The sequence below is a fragment of the Polypterus senegalus genome, chromosome 3 (assembly GCF_016835505.1).
Source record: "Polypterus senegalus isolate Bchr_013 chromosome 3, ASM1683550v1, whole genome shotgun sequence".
Lineage (NCBI taxonomy): Eukaryota > Metazoa > Chordata > Cladistia > Polypteriformes > Polypteridae > Polypterus > Polypterus senegalus.
The window spans coordinates 26,160,892-26,175,672 of NC_053156.1; the positions used below are offsets into that span (position 1 = coordinate 26,160,892).

At 41.5% G+C, this 14,781-nt stretch overlaps 1 protein-coding gene across 1 annotated transcript in view; it reads right to left on the reverse strand.

Moving 5' to 3' along the window:
- The window catches only part of LOC120526752 (cell division cycle-associated protein 7-like), a 44,562-nt gene that overhangs the window by 21,262 nt on the left and 8,519 nt on the right, over positions 1–14,781 (reverse strand). Inside the window, exon 3 of the mRNA XM_039749901.1 lies at positions 613–861. Within this exon, the coding sequence (XP_039605835.1) occupies positions 613–861 (249 nt within the window). The remainder of the gene's footprint in view (positions 1–612; positions 862–14,781) is intronic.

The window sequence follows — 14,781 nt, forward strand, 5'->3', positions numbered from 1 at the left end:
TGGCCGACTCCTTTATCTAAGGGGATTTACACAGCTAATCATATCATAAATTGTGTAAGTGTGCGGTAAAAAGCCAGCGCTCCTAGAAACTATTGAAATTGTCAGACAAAAAATTGAAATGCAGAGTCGGTGGTTTCATTTTACAGACATACTCATCCTACTAGTCTAGCAGCGGGCTAAGCGAGTTTCTCTTTCCTTGGCAGTTTCATTTTGCTGGTGTGCTCGCCTCGCTTGTATATTAGAGGCTAAGCAAGTTTGTCTTTCCTCGGCGGTCTTGCTTGGGTGATGGGGTCTCTTTCTTTCAGCTTCATGCTGTAGCCTTGCACTTCTTTCTTCTTATGACTCATTAACTTGGGGCCACCCTGCTGGCTCTTTGAGCTTCATGCTGTAGCCTCACACAGACAGACAGACAGACAGACACACACACTTCCACACGTAGACGTTTATATACAAGATTGGTTCCATTTCTTTTTGGTTTTCCCCAATTGGAGCATAGGCAGTTCAGGTGACTTGCTCAGGGTCACACAGTGGTGTCCGTAGTGGGATTTGAACCCACAACCTTAGAGTTTGAAGTCCACAACACCACACAATGCTACAACCTGGGTGACTTACCATCGCACGGTTATTTTTAATATTCTGCTCTCTTTTCTCAAGGAAGTTGTCATCTTTCTCTGACTCCGACCCAGAATTGCTCTTGTGGTTGGGCAGCTCTTCATCAGCTTTGGAAATCTCCTCCTCTTCACTGCTTGCGCTGGATGCTCGCCGACGTAGAGCCACTTTCAGAGTGAAACGTTGTGGTGGCCTTTCTTCGTAGGTTTCTGATGAAGAGGATGAGGAGGAGGAAATGTCTAAATCCTTAATCTGGAGACCAAAAAAAAAAAAAAAAGATTAAATTAACATCAAGCAGAAGAGGATGTAGTTAACAGCTGGTGGAGTACAAAGCCATCCAGGCCCGGGTTTGGAAGGTTAGTCATGGTGATGGCAGCAGATTATATTGTTCTGGCCCACTTTGTTAATTAAAACCTGAAGCGGTTACGTGTCGAGCACCATTTTTGTGCTTCATTTTAGCTGAAATTCCCAAATCCCAAGTGCTTTCTTCATCCAATTTGTTTTAATTGCTCGTTGTTTGGTTAACCAGCTTCCAATTAACAAGGAGAGGAAAATGGCAAAGACGCCAGCAGGGCTCCACCTAACTTGGGCTCACCTACACCTGTGTGTGTGTTCAGCAGGACTTATCTTTTGGAAAGGGGAAGAGGAGCTGAGAATAAGGAGTCTGTGGAAATCCATGTGTCCCAACATGAAACAACTAATTATGAAAGAAATAAATTACATTCAAAATACAGTCAGTCATTTTCCAACCCGCTATATCCTAAACACAGGGTCACGAGGGTCTGCTGGAGCCAATCCCAGCCAACACAGGGCGCAAGGCAGGAAACAAACCCCAAGCAGGGCGCCAGTCCACTGTAGGGCACTCACACCCCACACACACACACTAGGGACAATTTAGGATCGCCAATACACCTAACCTGCAGGTCTCTGGACTGTGGGAGGAAACCCACGCAGACACAGGGAGAACATGCAAACTCCACGCAGGAAGCAAACCTGGGTCTCCCAGTCTACCACTGCGCCTCCCCCATTAAAAAAAATACAGAGATATATAAATGAGCCATTGAAATGGGGGGGTGAGTATAATTAGATGAAAGTAATCTACCAGGGACATTCAACAAGTTCCCACACTTTTATATTTTCTTTGGAAACGGTGAAGGTGGGAGGAGTCATTAATGGGCGTGTCTCAGAGTGTCATGTGACTAACTGTCTGGCAAGCCGGCTGCCCTTGCAGTTTACTATAAGAGTTGTCACTCTGTGGTGAAGATGGCTGCGATTGCACCAAAGAGGATCAGCGTTCTGCTTTTTTTTTTGTGGGGAGAGGTGTGCCAGGAGCACCAATTCATCTCCGTATGTGTGCTCTGTAGGGGGATAAAGTCCTCTCTCGTAGAGTTGCCTAGGAGTGGATTGAAATGTTCAAAAATGGCCACCAAGAATGAAGAACGAACCCTGGAACTGACTCACGTAAACAGAAGAATTTTTGGCTGATGCCATTAAAAAGGTTGGTATGACGCTTAGAAACTTTCCTCACAAAGGAAGGCAACTATAGGGTGGTCCAGATCTAATTATGTAATTTTCATTACGCTATAACTTCAAGTTTATTACATAGAAAAATCACCCGAACAGTCCCAGACCATCGAGAAGTGTGCAAACTGACGACATCAAGAATGGTCTTCACGCTGAACTGGAATCGTCCCCACATAAATCAAAATCATCCAGATGATCTGGACCACCCTCTGTATGTAGAAAAGTGATAATCATTTGCTTTTGAAATTCTTAATGAATATAGAGTTAAAAAAAAAGTGCGGAAACTTTTTCAACATCCCTCGTACATATAAAATACAGTGTCTTACAATGGCATTATATTTTGGTTTAACAATATAGTTACCTTACATTTAATCTATGCAGGCTTTAGGCCTTGTTTTTGTTTAACGACTTAAAATTTTTCTCCAGATTGGCCCAGAAGAGTGATATGTAAAATATAAAGCAGTTCTAATACTTGGGGACGTCTCATTATGGCAGAATTTTGTGTAAGTTTTATTTAACATCCTGGGTTTCTTTGCTCATTAACCCCTTGCAAAATTTCACTGTCAACTGTAGGATTCAGAGGAAGAATTCTGCAGCAAACGATACTTCCTAGAATTGCAATAACTACTATTAATAATCCCAAAAGGCTGTAGAACATGAAGAAAAAACACGCCAGTCGTCACGCACTGAGACAAATGAGGGTTCAAGTGACGCCCACGTCAGCCTCCCCCATCCTGAACGGCGAAGTGTCCGCACCCCTCACGACCGACGCTTCTTAATCAGGCTCAAGCACAGGACCCCTCAACATAAATCGGTCAGGTGCTCACTTCTTAATTTGTCCTATACAAAAAAAAAAAACAAAACACTGAATAGGACCCTTTGTCATTCAACCGTTAAGGACTTTGTGAACGGCAGACATTAAAATCTTATTCTTTTTTAAATATTTAAACATGTTGAAAATTCGATAATCATTGCAGTCCAAACACACACCTAAAATTGGCACCATTTTGTTATACAATCCATTTCTTATTCTTCTGAAGTAAAATCACATCGATATCTTGTTGCATTCTGGAGATATTGAGGTTCAAAAAGGCACAAAAATATGGACAACCTTTTAGCGAGGTTGACATGAAGCAAGTCGTTGTGCCCACCGCCTGAAGGAAGAGATATGGGGGTTTGGTTTAGGAGGTGGTGCTGGGTTTATTAATGCAAAGTGATTGCAAAAGTAATAACCACCATAATGGCAGAAAGAAGAAATGAGCAGCAATACCTTCTGCAATTTGCTTGACGCTTAGCATTTACCTCGACTTATTTGACTGATGCTTTTATCCAATAAAACAATTGGTTCCATTTCTTTTGGTTTTCCAATTGAAGCACAGGGTCACACAGTGGTGTCAGTAACAGGATTTGAACCCACAACCTCAGGGTTTGATGTCCAAAGCCTTAATCACCTTCTGCCTCCTTCAGGCATTGCAGTGTAGTGGTTAAGTAACAAAGAATGAAGAGAATAAGACAAAAAGCTGAAACTCACACACAAGCAAGAAGCAGTTCTGAATAAATCGAGCAGCAGAGCAAGACAAAGTCCAGGATACGCAATGCAGCAATCAAGGAGATCATCCAAGAATCAAAACCTGCGACCATATGAAAGCATTGCTTTTACATCCTTACCTAGAAAACTCTTTAAAAACCCACAAGTGTAAGAGCCATTCATTATTTCTTTAGGTTAAGCTGATAGAAATATCTATTAGTGTATAGTCAGTGGGAGGTTCTACTATAGCCCCCTGCAAGCTAAACTGAAATGGAATATTCTATTTCTTGCCCCTCGGACTACAGGTTAGTCTCAGTTAGTGATCCGCCTTGCCGTAAGTCAGTCATGAACGGCACACAGTTTTAAACCGTGCCCAGTTGTGTTGAACGTACAGCACTGTACGCATATAACGCACAGACTAATTAAGCACAGAGAAATAGCATCCTTAAGTATAGAACACAACTGAAGCCTAACAACAAAAAGTGAAGTTTAAAGGAGAAACCTTTTTTTCCATTTTATCCTGCGCGTGTATCAGCTCTATTCTTGTGTGGACTGTTTGCTTTGAATTTTCACTAAACCTTTTTTTGAACAACGGAACTTTTTTGGACAAAGAAATTTCTTTTGAACACGTTTGGCTCATGCCGATGCTGCCTTACCAACTCAGTAGATGCTGGATGTCAAGATCCTGGAAAAGACGCAGCTACTCTTTTGAAGTTTGAAACTGCCCGTTTAAACTCAACAACGGTTCGCGACGATTTGGAAGACTCACCAGGTACCTTAATATTTGCATGCTTTGGCACATTTAACCGATCGGAGTTAAACCTTTGAAAAGACTGCATTTGCTCTTTTGTGTGACTGTCAAAAGCTAAGAGAGGGGAATTTAAATACCTCGAAGGGTGCCTTAGTGAAATTTGTATTCATATTTGCATACGGAAGCTTGATTGGTTATTCTGTCCTCTGTGACGCAACAGAGAGTGAGAGAGCGCGCGTCTCCAGGACGACAGCAGAAAGCTCGCAGTACCAGCGCAGCTCAGGTTATTTTCTGGATGGATGTTTGTTCTAAAAATTCTACAATAAAGTATTACTCATCAGCAGGAAATAGACGAAAATATATACAAATAAACAATGCAGCAAAGAGCCATGGACGAAAAATATGGACAGTTATCCAACTTGATGAAGTACATAAATGACTTAAAGAGGGATGAATCTAATTTTTTCACAATTAGCAGAGCTATTGAAAGAGAATTTGTGGCATTGAAAGCAGAATATATAAAGTTAAAGGATGAATTAATTTTCTTTGCAAAGTGATAAAGATGAACGAAAGAAGCTAAGTAAAGGTTTCGATGCTAAACTGAAAACTTTAAATGCGTTTCTTGGATAGACAATTGACTGGGTTTGGGATACACGTCAAAATAAAAGTCTCTTCACGCCGCCCTCCGATACTACAAACCATAAAACTTTAAAAATCACTGGAATGAGTACAAATTCACTGACGAGATCCCTCCTGCAGACTGCGTGTGCCAAGTTTCTGTTAAAACTAAACGCCGGGCAAGTTCAGCAGTTACCACCGTTAGTGTCCTCGGGACGCAGGACGCAGAGCATCAAGTATTGCTTGGCCGTTATGAAGCTTTAAAAAGACAGCAGGCTTTACAGTTTGAAGAAGCGCAGCGAAAAACTAAAAGAGATCAGCTGGCTTTAGAGGCAGCCATCACAGAATCCAATGCAAAATTGAGCGCTCATAAAGGACACACTCGCATTCCAAGTAAACCAAATCTGTACGATTCTCCAAAAAAAAAAAAAAACCAATAGTCCCGAGTCGTTCACATCCTTCTAATGTTCCTGAAAACTACACTGAAAAAAAATGTGATGATTCACAATATTTTCAATCTGAACCAATATAATTCTTTTTAACTTATTGATGCCACAATTTTTAAGTTGAGGCAAATCATTTAGAGTGATTAGATGCAATTCACTTGTTTTTTTTACTGAAGTAAATCTATTTTTTAAGTTGTTGTTCTTTTTTGGCAGTTGGAAAGCCATCAAACTGGAAAGTTCGACCGAAAGAATATACAAACGGCCCCTCAAACACAGCACATGAACAACCTAAAATATTAAGTTAAATGAAATAGGATTTTTACGTTTATATCCTCCACCATAACTTAATTTGGTACAATTTTTTTTAGTTTGATTGAGATCTGAAACCAAATATTTCAAGCTGCAACACTAAATGAATAATCTTAAGTTGCTTGAAGGAGAAAATTTTCGTTGAATGGAAAACATCAATGTTATACTTTTTTCAGTGTAAGACGAGAGGAATGAAGAGCCGTATGGTCCCGGTATCCGTAGTTTGAATATTAATGAAAGTAAGTATGAACCACGCCAACAACATTGCCAACGGCAAAATAAAGCATGTGTACCTTGTCTACCTTACAGAAAGGTCCCAGTGTTTAATGGTGACCCATTGGAGTATGTGAGATTTATTAGAGCATTTGACTTCGCAGTGGGTGAAGTTATAGAGAACCCCGAAGATAAATTAGATTTCTTAGTACAATTTACCAAAGGCTTTCCCCATGAAATTGTTAAAGCGTATATACACCTGCCACCGGCAGAAGGCTACATAAAGGCCAGGAAGGAGCTCGAGAGCTCTTATGGAAACCAGCTACGGATAACAGACGCAATTCTGGAGAAAGTCACAATGTGGCCGCAAATAAAATCGGATGATGGAGGAAGTCTGCTGAGTTACTCGCTTTTTCTTAGTAAATGTGTGGGCATTATGTCCTGCGTGAAGGACGGGCATGAATTTGACATCTGCTCAAACCTTCGTATTATATTCTCAAAGCTTCCCAACGAGCTGCAAAGGAAGTGGAAATACACAGCTTGGGAGATCGAATGTAAAGAAAAGAGAGCCACACGACTCACTGCCATAGATAAATTTGTGCAAGAAGAGGCTTTAATAGCCTTGCATCCCGTGTACGGCAGAGTCGATCAACCCCCCGTTTTCAAGAAGGAAAAAGAAAAGACTGACAAGGAGAAATCTCCCCAGAAAAGTGTGACCGGAGAAGAAGCAGTTTTGATACAGACTTTACACTTGCTGCTGAAAGGGGAGCTCAAGACACTACGGTCAAAAGGGCAGAAATGGCTCGCTATGCATTCGGGGAGCCCTGTTTATTTTGCAATAAAAGTCACGCTCTTGTTGAATGCGGTAAGTTCCAGAGACTAAAACATAAATACAGTATAGGATTGACTTTTTGAAATCTAAAGGTTTATGCTTTAAGTGTCTTAAACAAGGACATCTTGGTAAAGACTGTGTAGAAAAAATGAAATGTCAAATATGTTCTCGGTCACACCCTGACATTTTGCATATGAATAAAGAAATGGGTACCCACCAGTGACGTGCGGCGAGGTTCATGGCTGGCGAGGCACGGACCCCTTTAGAGTGACATTTACAAATATATGAACCCCAAAATTAGCTTCTTCACTAATCAATTGGCAACCAGCATGCACATTGACTGCTGGTTATGTTTCGTGTCTCATCAGCATTCTTTATACACACACACAGAGGTAAGACGCATATTTGGGTATAAAAACGTGGCATTTATAGCGGAGAGACTGCATTTGCTCAGCACCCTCCATGTGTTCTAAATTTGCTGATGCAATTCCACAATTCATACTCATTCAATACAAAGGAAGTATTGAGTGGTGTACAAAAAAAAAAACGGATTTCAATTTTGACCTTAATTGAAATATTTAGTTGTTTTTAAAAGCTCTTAACTTTGATGCATTAATTTTAACAGATACTTTTCAACAAAAGGATAACATGAAAAGCAAAAAAATATATTTTATTTAAGGTCAAATTTTATAATTTGTAAATATTTTTTTCCTAGTTTGATCCCAGTTTTTTGTAAAATTGGAAACCGTTTATGGTCTTACCTTAATTTGTAATTGAACTCCATGCGCCCATCCTTCTCCACGAAAATCTCCGTCACTTTCTTGTAAAAGTCCTCCTTATTTACCTTTAAGTTTTAAAATTTTTAATCTTTCATTTTGGCAGTCAGAACAAAACAAATCGAAATAAACGGATCGCTGCAGTGCACTTGACTTTCTGATATGGCTAACGTATTGGTGCCCAGAGCCTCTGCGTAGAAGAAAAGCAGCAGGCTCACATGCGCCCCCTTCAGGACGGCACGGTACTGTCTGCCTGACCTTGTCCCTTTTCACTGCGGTTTTATGTCCGATCAGCAAAGCTAAATATGTCACACACACATTCATTAAATATCTTAGCCAGACTGTGGAAAGTCAGGGTGTATAGTAAACATGTCTGCAAACCTTATATTGGCGACATAAAGAGAGACAGCAAGAGGCACCTGCCAGTTGCATAGATCAGCCCAGTGCGTGACGGAAAGCGCAGTCGGGGGTCAGGCTCATCGCTGCCACACCCCGCGTTTCTCGCTTATATTTGAGCAGGAAATGCGCCAATCAGCGATTCGGACTATGAAAATGATCAAAGTTATTGGAATCATACAGAAAACAAATTTATAGCACAGCCCAGTGGACAAATTTTATGTTATCACCATTAGATTTTCTACTTTTCTCTGCCTCCCCTGACCGCACGTACCTGGTACGGATGATAAAGCCACACCCACTAAATAGAAAAAAAAAAAAGAGCACACCGAGTCGGACAGGAAAATTTTTGGTTCGTATAGCTCTACGGAATCACCAAAGATGTGCACCATTACCGGGATTGCTAAAGAGCATGTCCTAGCTGTGGTTCCAGTCTAAAATGAGTGAAAGTTGTGTCAAATCCTATACAGTAATCCCTCGCTATATCGCGCTTTGACTTTCGCGGTTTCACTCTATCGCGGATTTTAAATGTAAGCATATCTAAATATATATCACGGATTTTTCGCTGGTTCGCCGCTTTCTGCGGACAATGGGTCTTTTAATTTAGGTTACATGCTTCCTCAGTTTGATTGCCCAGTTGATTTCATACAAGGGATGCTATTGGCGGTTGGCTTAAAAGCTACCCAATCAGAGCATGTATTACATATTAACTAAAACCCCTCAATGCTGTAAGATATGCTTCCCGCGTGGCGCTTGTTTGCTTCTCTCTATCTTTCTCACTCTCTCTGCCTGACGGAGGGGGTGTGAGCAGAGGGGCTGTTTGCACAGAGGACACGGAGGCTGTTCTACAAAATGCCGCTTTATCGCGGTGCTTCTGTATACTTAAAAGCATGTATTGATTTTTTGATTGTTTGCTTTTCTTTGCGAGCGCTCGCTCTCTGACATTCTCTGCTCCTGACGGCGCTCCTTTAAAGATAAGATATGTTTGCTTTCTTTTAATTGTGAGAAAGAACTGTCATCTCTGTCTTGTCATGGAGCACAGTTTAAACGTTTGACTAAAGGGTGTTATTTCATGTCTAGAGGGCTCTAATAATGTTAACAGTGTGGGAGAGTTTATAAGGGCTTAAAATATATAAAAATAACCATACCAACATATGGTTTCTACTTCGCGGATTTTCACCTATCGCGGGGAGGGGGTTTGGGGGTCTGGAACGCAACCCCCGCGATCGAGGAGGGATTACTGTACTCTGATAGACTCCGGCAGTAGACTTGCAAGAGCAGTTAGATCTTCCTGGATGAAAACTCAAGTCCACATCAAGGACAGTGGAAAGGGACAAAGGCAATAAGCAGAAATTAGTAAAATGTTCCATTCTATCAGATCTACAAGTTTGTGGGGTGGAACAAAATATAATGACCAGAAGTTTACACCGTGAACTTTTATATACCACTGAAAAGGGAGAACATCCCAATGCAAGAGGGTCTTATCTCAAAGATGTGCATCTACCACAGATAAAAGCTGAAGTGGGTTTGTTAATAGGTACACGTGTCCCAAAAGCCATTAAGTGCCGTACACAGTAGGCTGTGAAGACAGCTCTCAGATGGATTGTCAATGGCCTAATAAAGGGGACAGACAATAAAAGACTGAAAAGTTATACAGTTATTCGTGTGTCAATAATGGAAACAGAACAAATGTTAATGGCAGAAATACAATGCAGACTTTGCAGAGCGCGGCTGTGGACAGAGAAAGAGGAACTGTCCCAGGGAGACTTCAAGTTCATGCGCATAGTCAACAAAGTTAGTGGATGGACAGTATTGCATTAATCTGCCCTTTAAAGATGAGGCACTTAGCATGCTTCTCTGTGATGCAATGATGGTTTGGCATTTTATCGGACTCATGAGAAAATGTAAAGAGCCGGACATTCCATGAGGATTACAATATTTTCATGAAAGACTTTTTAGATAAGGGGTATGCAATCAAGGTTCCCCCAGAACAGTTGTAACACAAAGAAGAAAAAAAAAAAAAGAGTGTGGTACATCCCTCACCATGGAGTATATCACCCAAAGAAAAATAAAATTGGAGTGTAATTTAAACTGTACAGCCACTTACCAAGGGTTCTCACTGAATGAATAGCTTCTGAAAGGACCGGACTTAACCAACACTCTCACTGGAGTTCTTACAAGATTCAGAGAGCAGCCCGTCGCACTAATGGCGGATAGCAAATCAAGGTTTTACCAAGTAAAAAGTTCCAGATGAGGACACTGATCTGCTTCATTTCCTGTGGAGGCCTGAAGGTAATCTGAATGACAGACTAGAGGAATACAAAAATGACAGTACACCTTTTTGGTTCCGCTTCTTGACCCAGCTGCACTTCTTATACTTTATGAAGAACAGCCGAGGATGCAAGAAGCACAACTTCTGAAGAAGCGATTAACACTGTGCTTCATAATTTCTGGGTCGAGGACAGTCTAAAATCACTTGCTAGAGAAGAACAAGATCTTCAAGTCTTGTGCATTTTCAAGGGAGGACTTCACCTGACCAAATGGGTGAGTAACACTGAAAAAAGTATAACATTGATGTTTTTCATTCAACGTAAATTTTCTCTTTCAAGCAACTTAAGATTAGTCATTTAGTGTTGCAGCTCGAAATATTTGGTTTCAGATCTCAATCAAAGTAAACAAAATTTGTTTGTACCAAATTAAGTTATGGTGGAGGGAATAAACGTAAAAATCCTATTTCATTTAACTTAATATTTGAGGTTGTACAGGTGCTGTGTTTGGGGGCCGTTTGTATATTCTTTCGGTCGAACTTTCCAGTTTGATGGCTTTCCAACTGCCAAAAAAGAAGAACAACTTAAAAAATAGATTTACTTCAGTAGCACCCAATAACTCGAAATGATGTGCCTCAACTTAAATTGTGGGATCAATAAGCTAAAAAGAATTATATTGGTTCAGATTGAAAACATTAAGTGTGAATCATTCACATTTTTTTTTCAGTGTAATAGCAGAACAGTCTTATTGTCCATACCTGAAGACAGACAGACTTGTTGAACAAGAGGATTTTGACTTAAGCCTCGATTTGAGAGAACCCTAGGTGTTCAATGGCGCACACAAACTGACAGTTTCAAGTTCCAGATAAGGCTACATGACGTGGTGTTCTGCCAGTTCTGTAGATGATCCACTTGGATTTTTAGCACCATGTCTGCAAACCCACTCAGAAATGCTGGAGGCTCTGGACATTGTTGGGCCGTCATTCCTTTTCAATGTTGTGTGGTCATCAGGAGCTGGCCCCTGGAGTGGCAGACTCGGGTGGTGGTCCCCATTGCCTGCTAAACTTATTTTAAGGGGACTGTGTAAAGAGAAACATGGATAGGATGAAAAATTGGAAGGATATCCAGCAATGGAAAAAAAAAAAAAAGTGTGGGCTTGGTCACATAATGTCTACACCATTGAGTCATTTTGGAGACACTTGTGAAGATGGATATGGCACAGCCTCTTCTGCTAACTAACAAACAACGGACATAAGAGACATTGTTCATCTTTAACAGGAAGTCAAGAGTGGCACCACTGAAACATGTCACTATACCAAAGGTCAGAATTAACAGCAGCTGTGGTAGCAGTCCAAAAAAATTGAGAAGATACTAAAACCCTTCCCCTGCACAAGTCACTTTTTGGACCGACGGCACCACTGTGTTAAGGTACATTACAAATGAAAGTGCTGGCTACAAAACCTTTGTTGCCAACAGAGTCACAGTGATAAGGGAGCCCTCACAATGGAAATACGTCACATCGGCAATAAATCCAGCAGATTAGGCATCAAACGGATCGACCATAGAAGGCTTCATCAAAAGAAAAACCCGAATTCAAGGCCAGAGGTTCCTGCCGACGCCAGAACATGAGTAGCCGAAAAGACCTGATGAAATGAATGACTCGCTCGCTCAAGAAGGTTCACGTGTTGCTCTTTTTACTTTGCAGCAAATCCGCAAAGAAAACCAGCAGTGGACAGACCTGTGAATAAGCAAACTGTGTCTGCTCCAAGAAACAGCAATTCATTGAAATGATTGATCTTAAATTTTGCATGCTTACATTGTGTTTATGCTTTTACATTTAAGTAAAATGTAAGCTGGATGACAAGTTGGACTGGAATGCCAAAACTGATGCTCTATGTAAGAAAGGTCAGAGCAGACTATACTTTCTGAGAAGGTTGGCATCCTTCAACATCTGCAGTAAGATGCTGCAGATGTTCTACCAGACAGTTGTGGCGAGTGCCCTCTTCTACGCGGTGGTGTGCTGGGGTGGCAGCATAAAGATGAAAGACGCCTCACGCCTGGACAAACTTGTTAAGAAGGCAGGCTCCATTGTAGGAGTAAAGTTGGACAGTTTAACATCTGTGGCAGAGCGACGGGCATTAAGCAAACTCCTGTCAATCATGGAGAATCTACTGCATCCACTGAACAGTGTCATCTCCAGGCAGAGGAGTAGCTTCAGTGACAGACTTTTGTCACCGTCCTGCTCAACTGACAGACTGAGCTGATCGTTCCTCCTATGCGACTCTTCAATTCCACCCGGTGGAGTAAACATTAATTTTATTTTAATTCTTTTCATTTTTATTACTATTTAATTTAATATTGTTTCTTTGTGACCCAGTGGTTGGATTCAGCGGGTTGGAAAATGGATGGAAGGGATGGATGGATGTATCAGTATACTGCTGCTGGATTATGTGAATTTCCCCTTGGGATTAATAAAGTATCTATCTATCTATCTAAGTTTTCATACACTAATCACTAATAGTAATTGATTTTTTTCCTTAGCATAAACAATGAGGGGCCGAATGCGAAAGCCACTTGTTAGTTATTTAGGTTAAGTTGATCGAAGTGTTTTCTTAGTTACGTTTATACGTTAGTGCATAGTCTATGGGAGGTTCTACTATAACCCCCTCAAACTAAACTGAAATGGAATATTCCATTTCTCGTCCGTCCGACTACACATTAGCCTCAGTTAGTGACCTGCCTTCCCGTAGGTAAGGAATGGAGGGCGCACACTTTCATACTGTGCCCTGTTGTACTGAATGTATTAAGTTAAGCATAGAGAAATAACTCTGTCTTAAGTAAAGAAAACAACTGAAACTTAACAAGAAAAAGAAGCTTAAACTAGAAAGTTTTTTTCTTTTCTGCCTTATTCAACTTTTTCCTGTATTCTTGTGTGAACTCTTTGCTTTGAGGTCTCACTAAACGTTTGTTTAGAGCAAAACTAAGAAGTTTCTCTTCTATGCATTTCCTGATCCTGCCTTACCAACTCAGTAGCTGCTGGATTTCAAGATCCTGGTAAAGACACAGCTGCTCCAAGTATTAACAAGCTTATCATCTTGAACTGGGTTTTTATTTACATTTTATTTTGGAACCATATGTCCACAGTAATTATTATTATTAATAATAAATAAGGTATTTGGCACTACATCTTTGGCCTAAGACGCTCCAGGATTGATTTCATAATTGTATCATCAGGTTATGTCCTGGACACTCGGGTGACGAGAGGGGCAGAACTATCAACTGATCATCACCTGGAGGCAAGTTGGGTCACATGGTAGGGCAGGTCCCCAGACAGACCTCGAAAGCCCAAGAGAGTAGTGAGGGTGGGCTGGGAACATCTTGAAGGGGCACCCCACCCAAAAGGGCTTTCAACTACCACCTCCAAAAAGAGCTTTTCCCATATCCCAGGGGAGACTGGGGGCATAGTGACCAAATGGGCCTTGTTCAAAGCCTCAATTGTGGAAGCAGCTACCAAGAGCTGCAGCCTGAAGGTCATAGGTGACTCTTGAGGTGGTAATACAAGGGCCCAATGGTGGACACAAAATGTGAGATATTTCATCAAGCCAAAAGGGGGAAATCGTAAATCGTCCATGTATGATTAATTAGCACGGGGGATTCCCGACACAGCAGAGGGTAACTGATAAAGGGCTGTGGCCTTGGCGGACAGGGAAGCAAAAATCCAGGTGTGGGACGAGTTCAGAGAGGCCATGAAAAGCTACGGTCGATTGGGCTCACAGAAGTCCTAGCAAACCTTCAGGCAACCCAGAAGGGTAAGGCAAGGCAGCCTGGACTGAAGATGTTGTCTGGTGGTTGTAGGAACACCTTGATGAGCTCCTGAACCTGATATACATGCCCCTCCTGTGAAGGAGGCAGAGCTAGAAGCTGATGGAGGATCAATGCCCGTTTCCCTGAGGGGCAAGTCACCAAGGTAGGTAGTTAAGAAACTCTGCAGTAGCAAAGCCCCTGGGGGTAGTTGAGACCCACTCAGAAATGCTGGAGGCTCTGGACATTGTTGGGCTGTCATTCCTTTTTAATGTTGTGTGGTCATCAGGAGCTGGCCTCTGGAGTGGCAGACTAGGGTGGTGGTCCCCATTTATAAAAAAGGGGAACAGGAGGGTTTGCTCCAAATACTTGGGTTTTAAAAGAGAAAAAAAAAACACTCCTCAGCCTCCCTGGAAAAGCTTATGTCAGTGTACTAGACAGGAGACCTAGTCGTGAAACCCCACATCAGGATAGATCCTGTTCTTTAAATAACACAGGGTGCCCACTCACACCCGATTGTCATCCCATTGATTGAAAACACCAGACTCGAATTTCACCTTCAAGCTAACTGCTAATCCTAGAGGTTCACATACTTTTGCCACTCACAAATATGTAATATTCAATCACCAGTCGTGAAACCCCCAGATCAGGAGGAGAACTGTGGACTCCATCCAGGCCATGGAGCAGCTCTTCACTCTCATGAGGATCCTG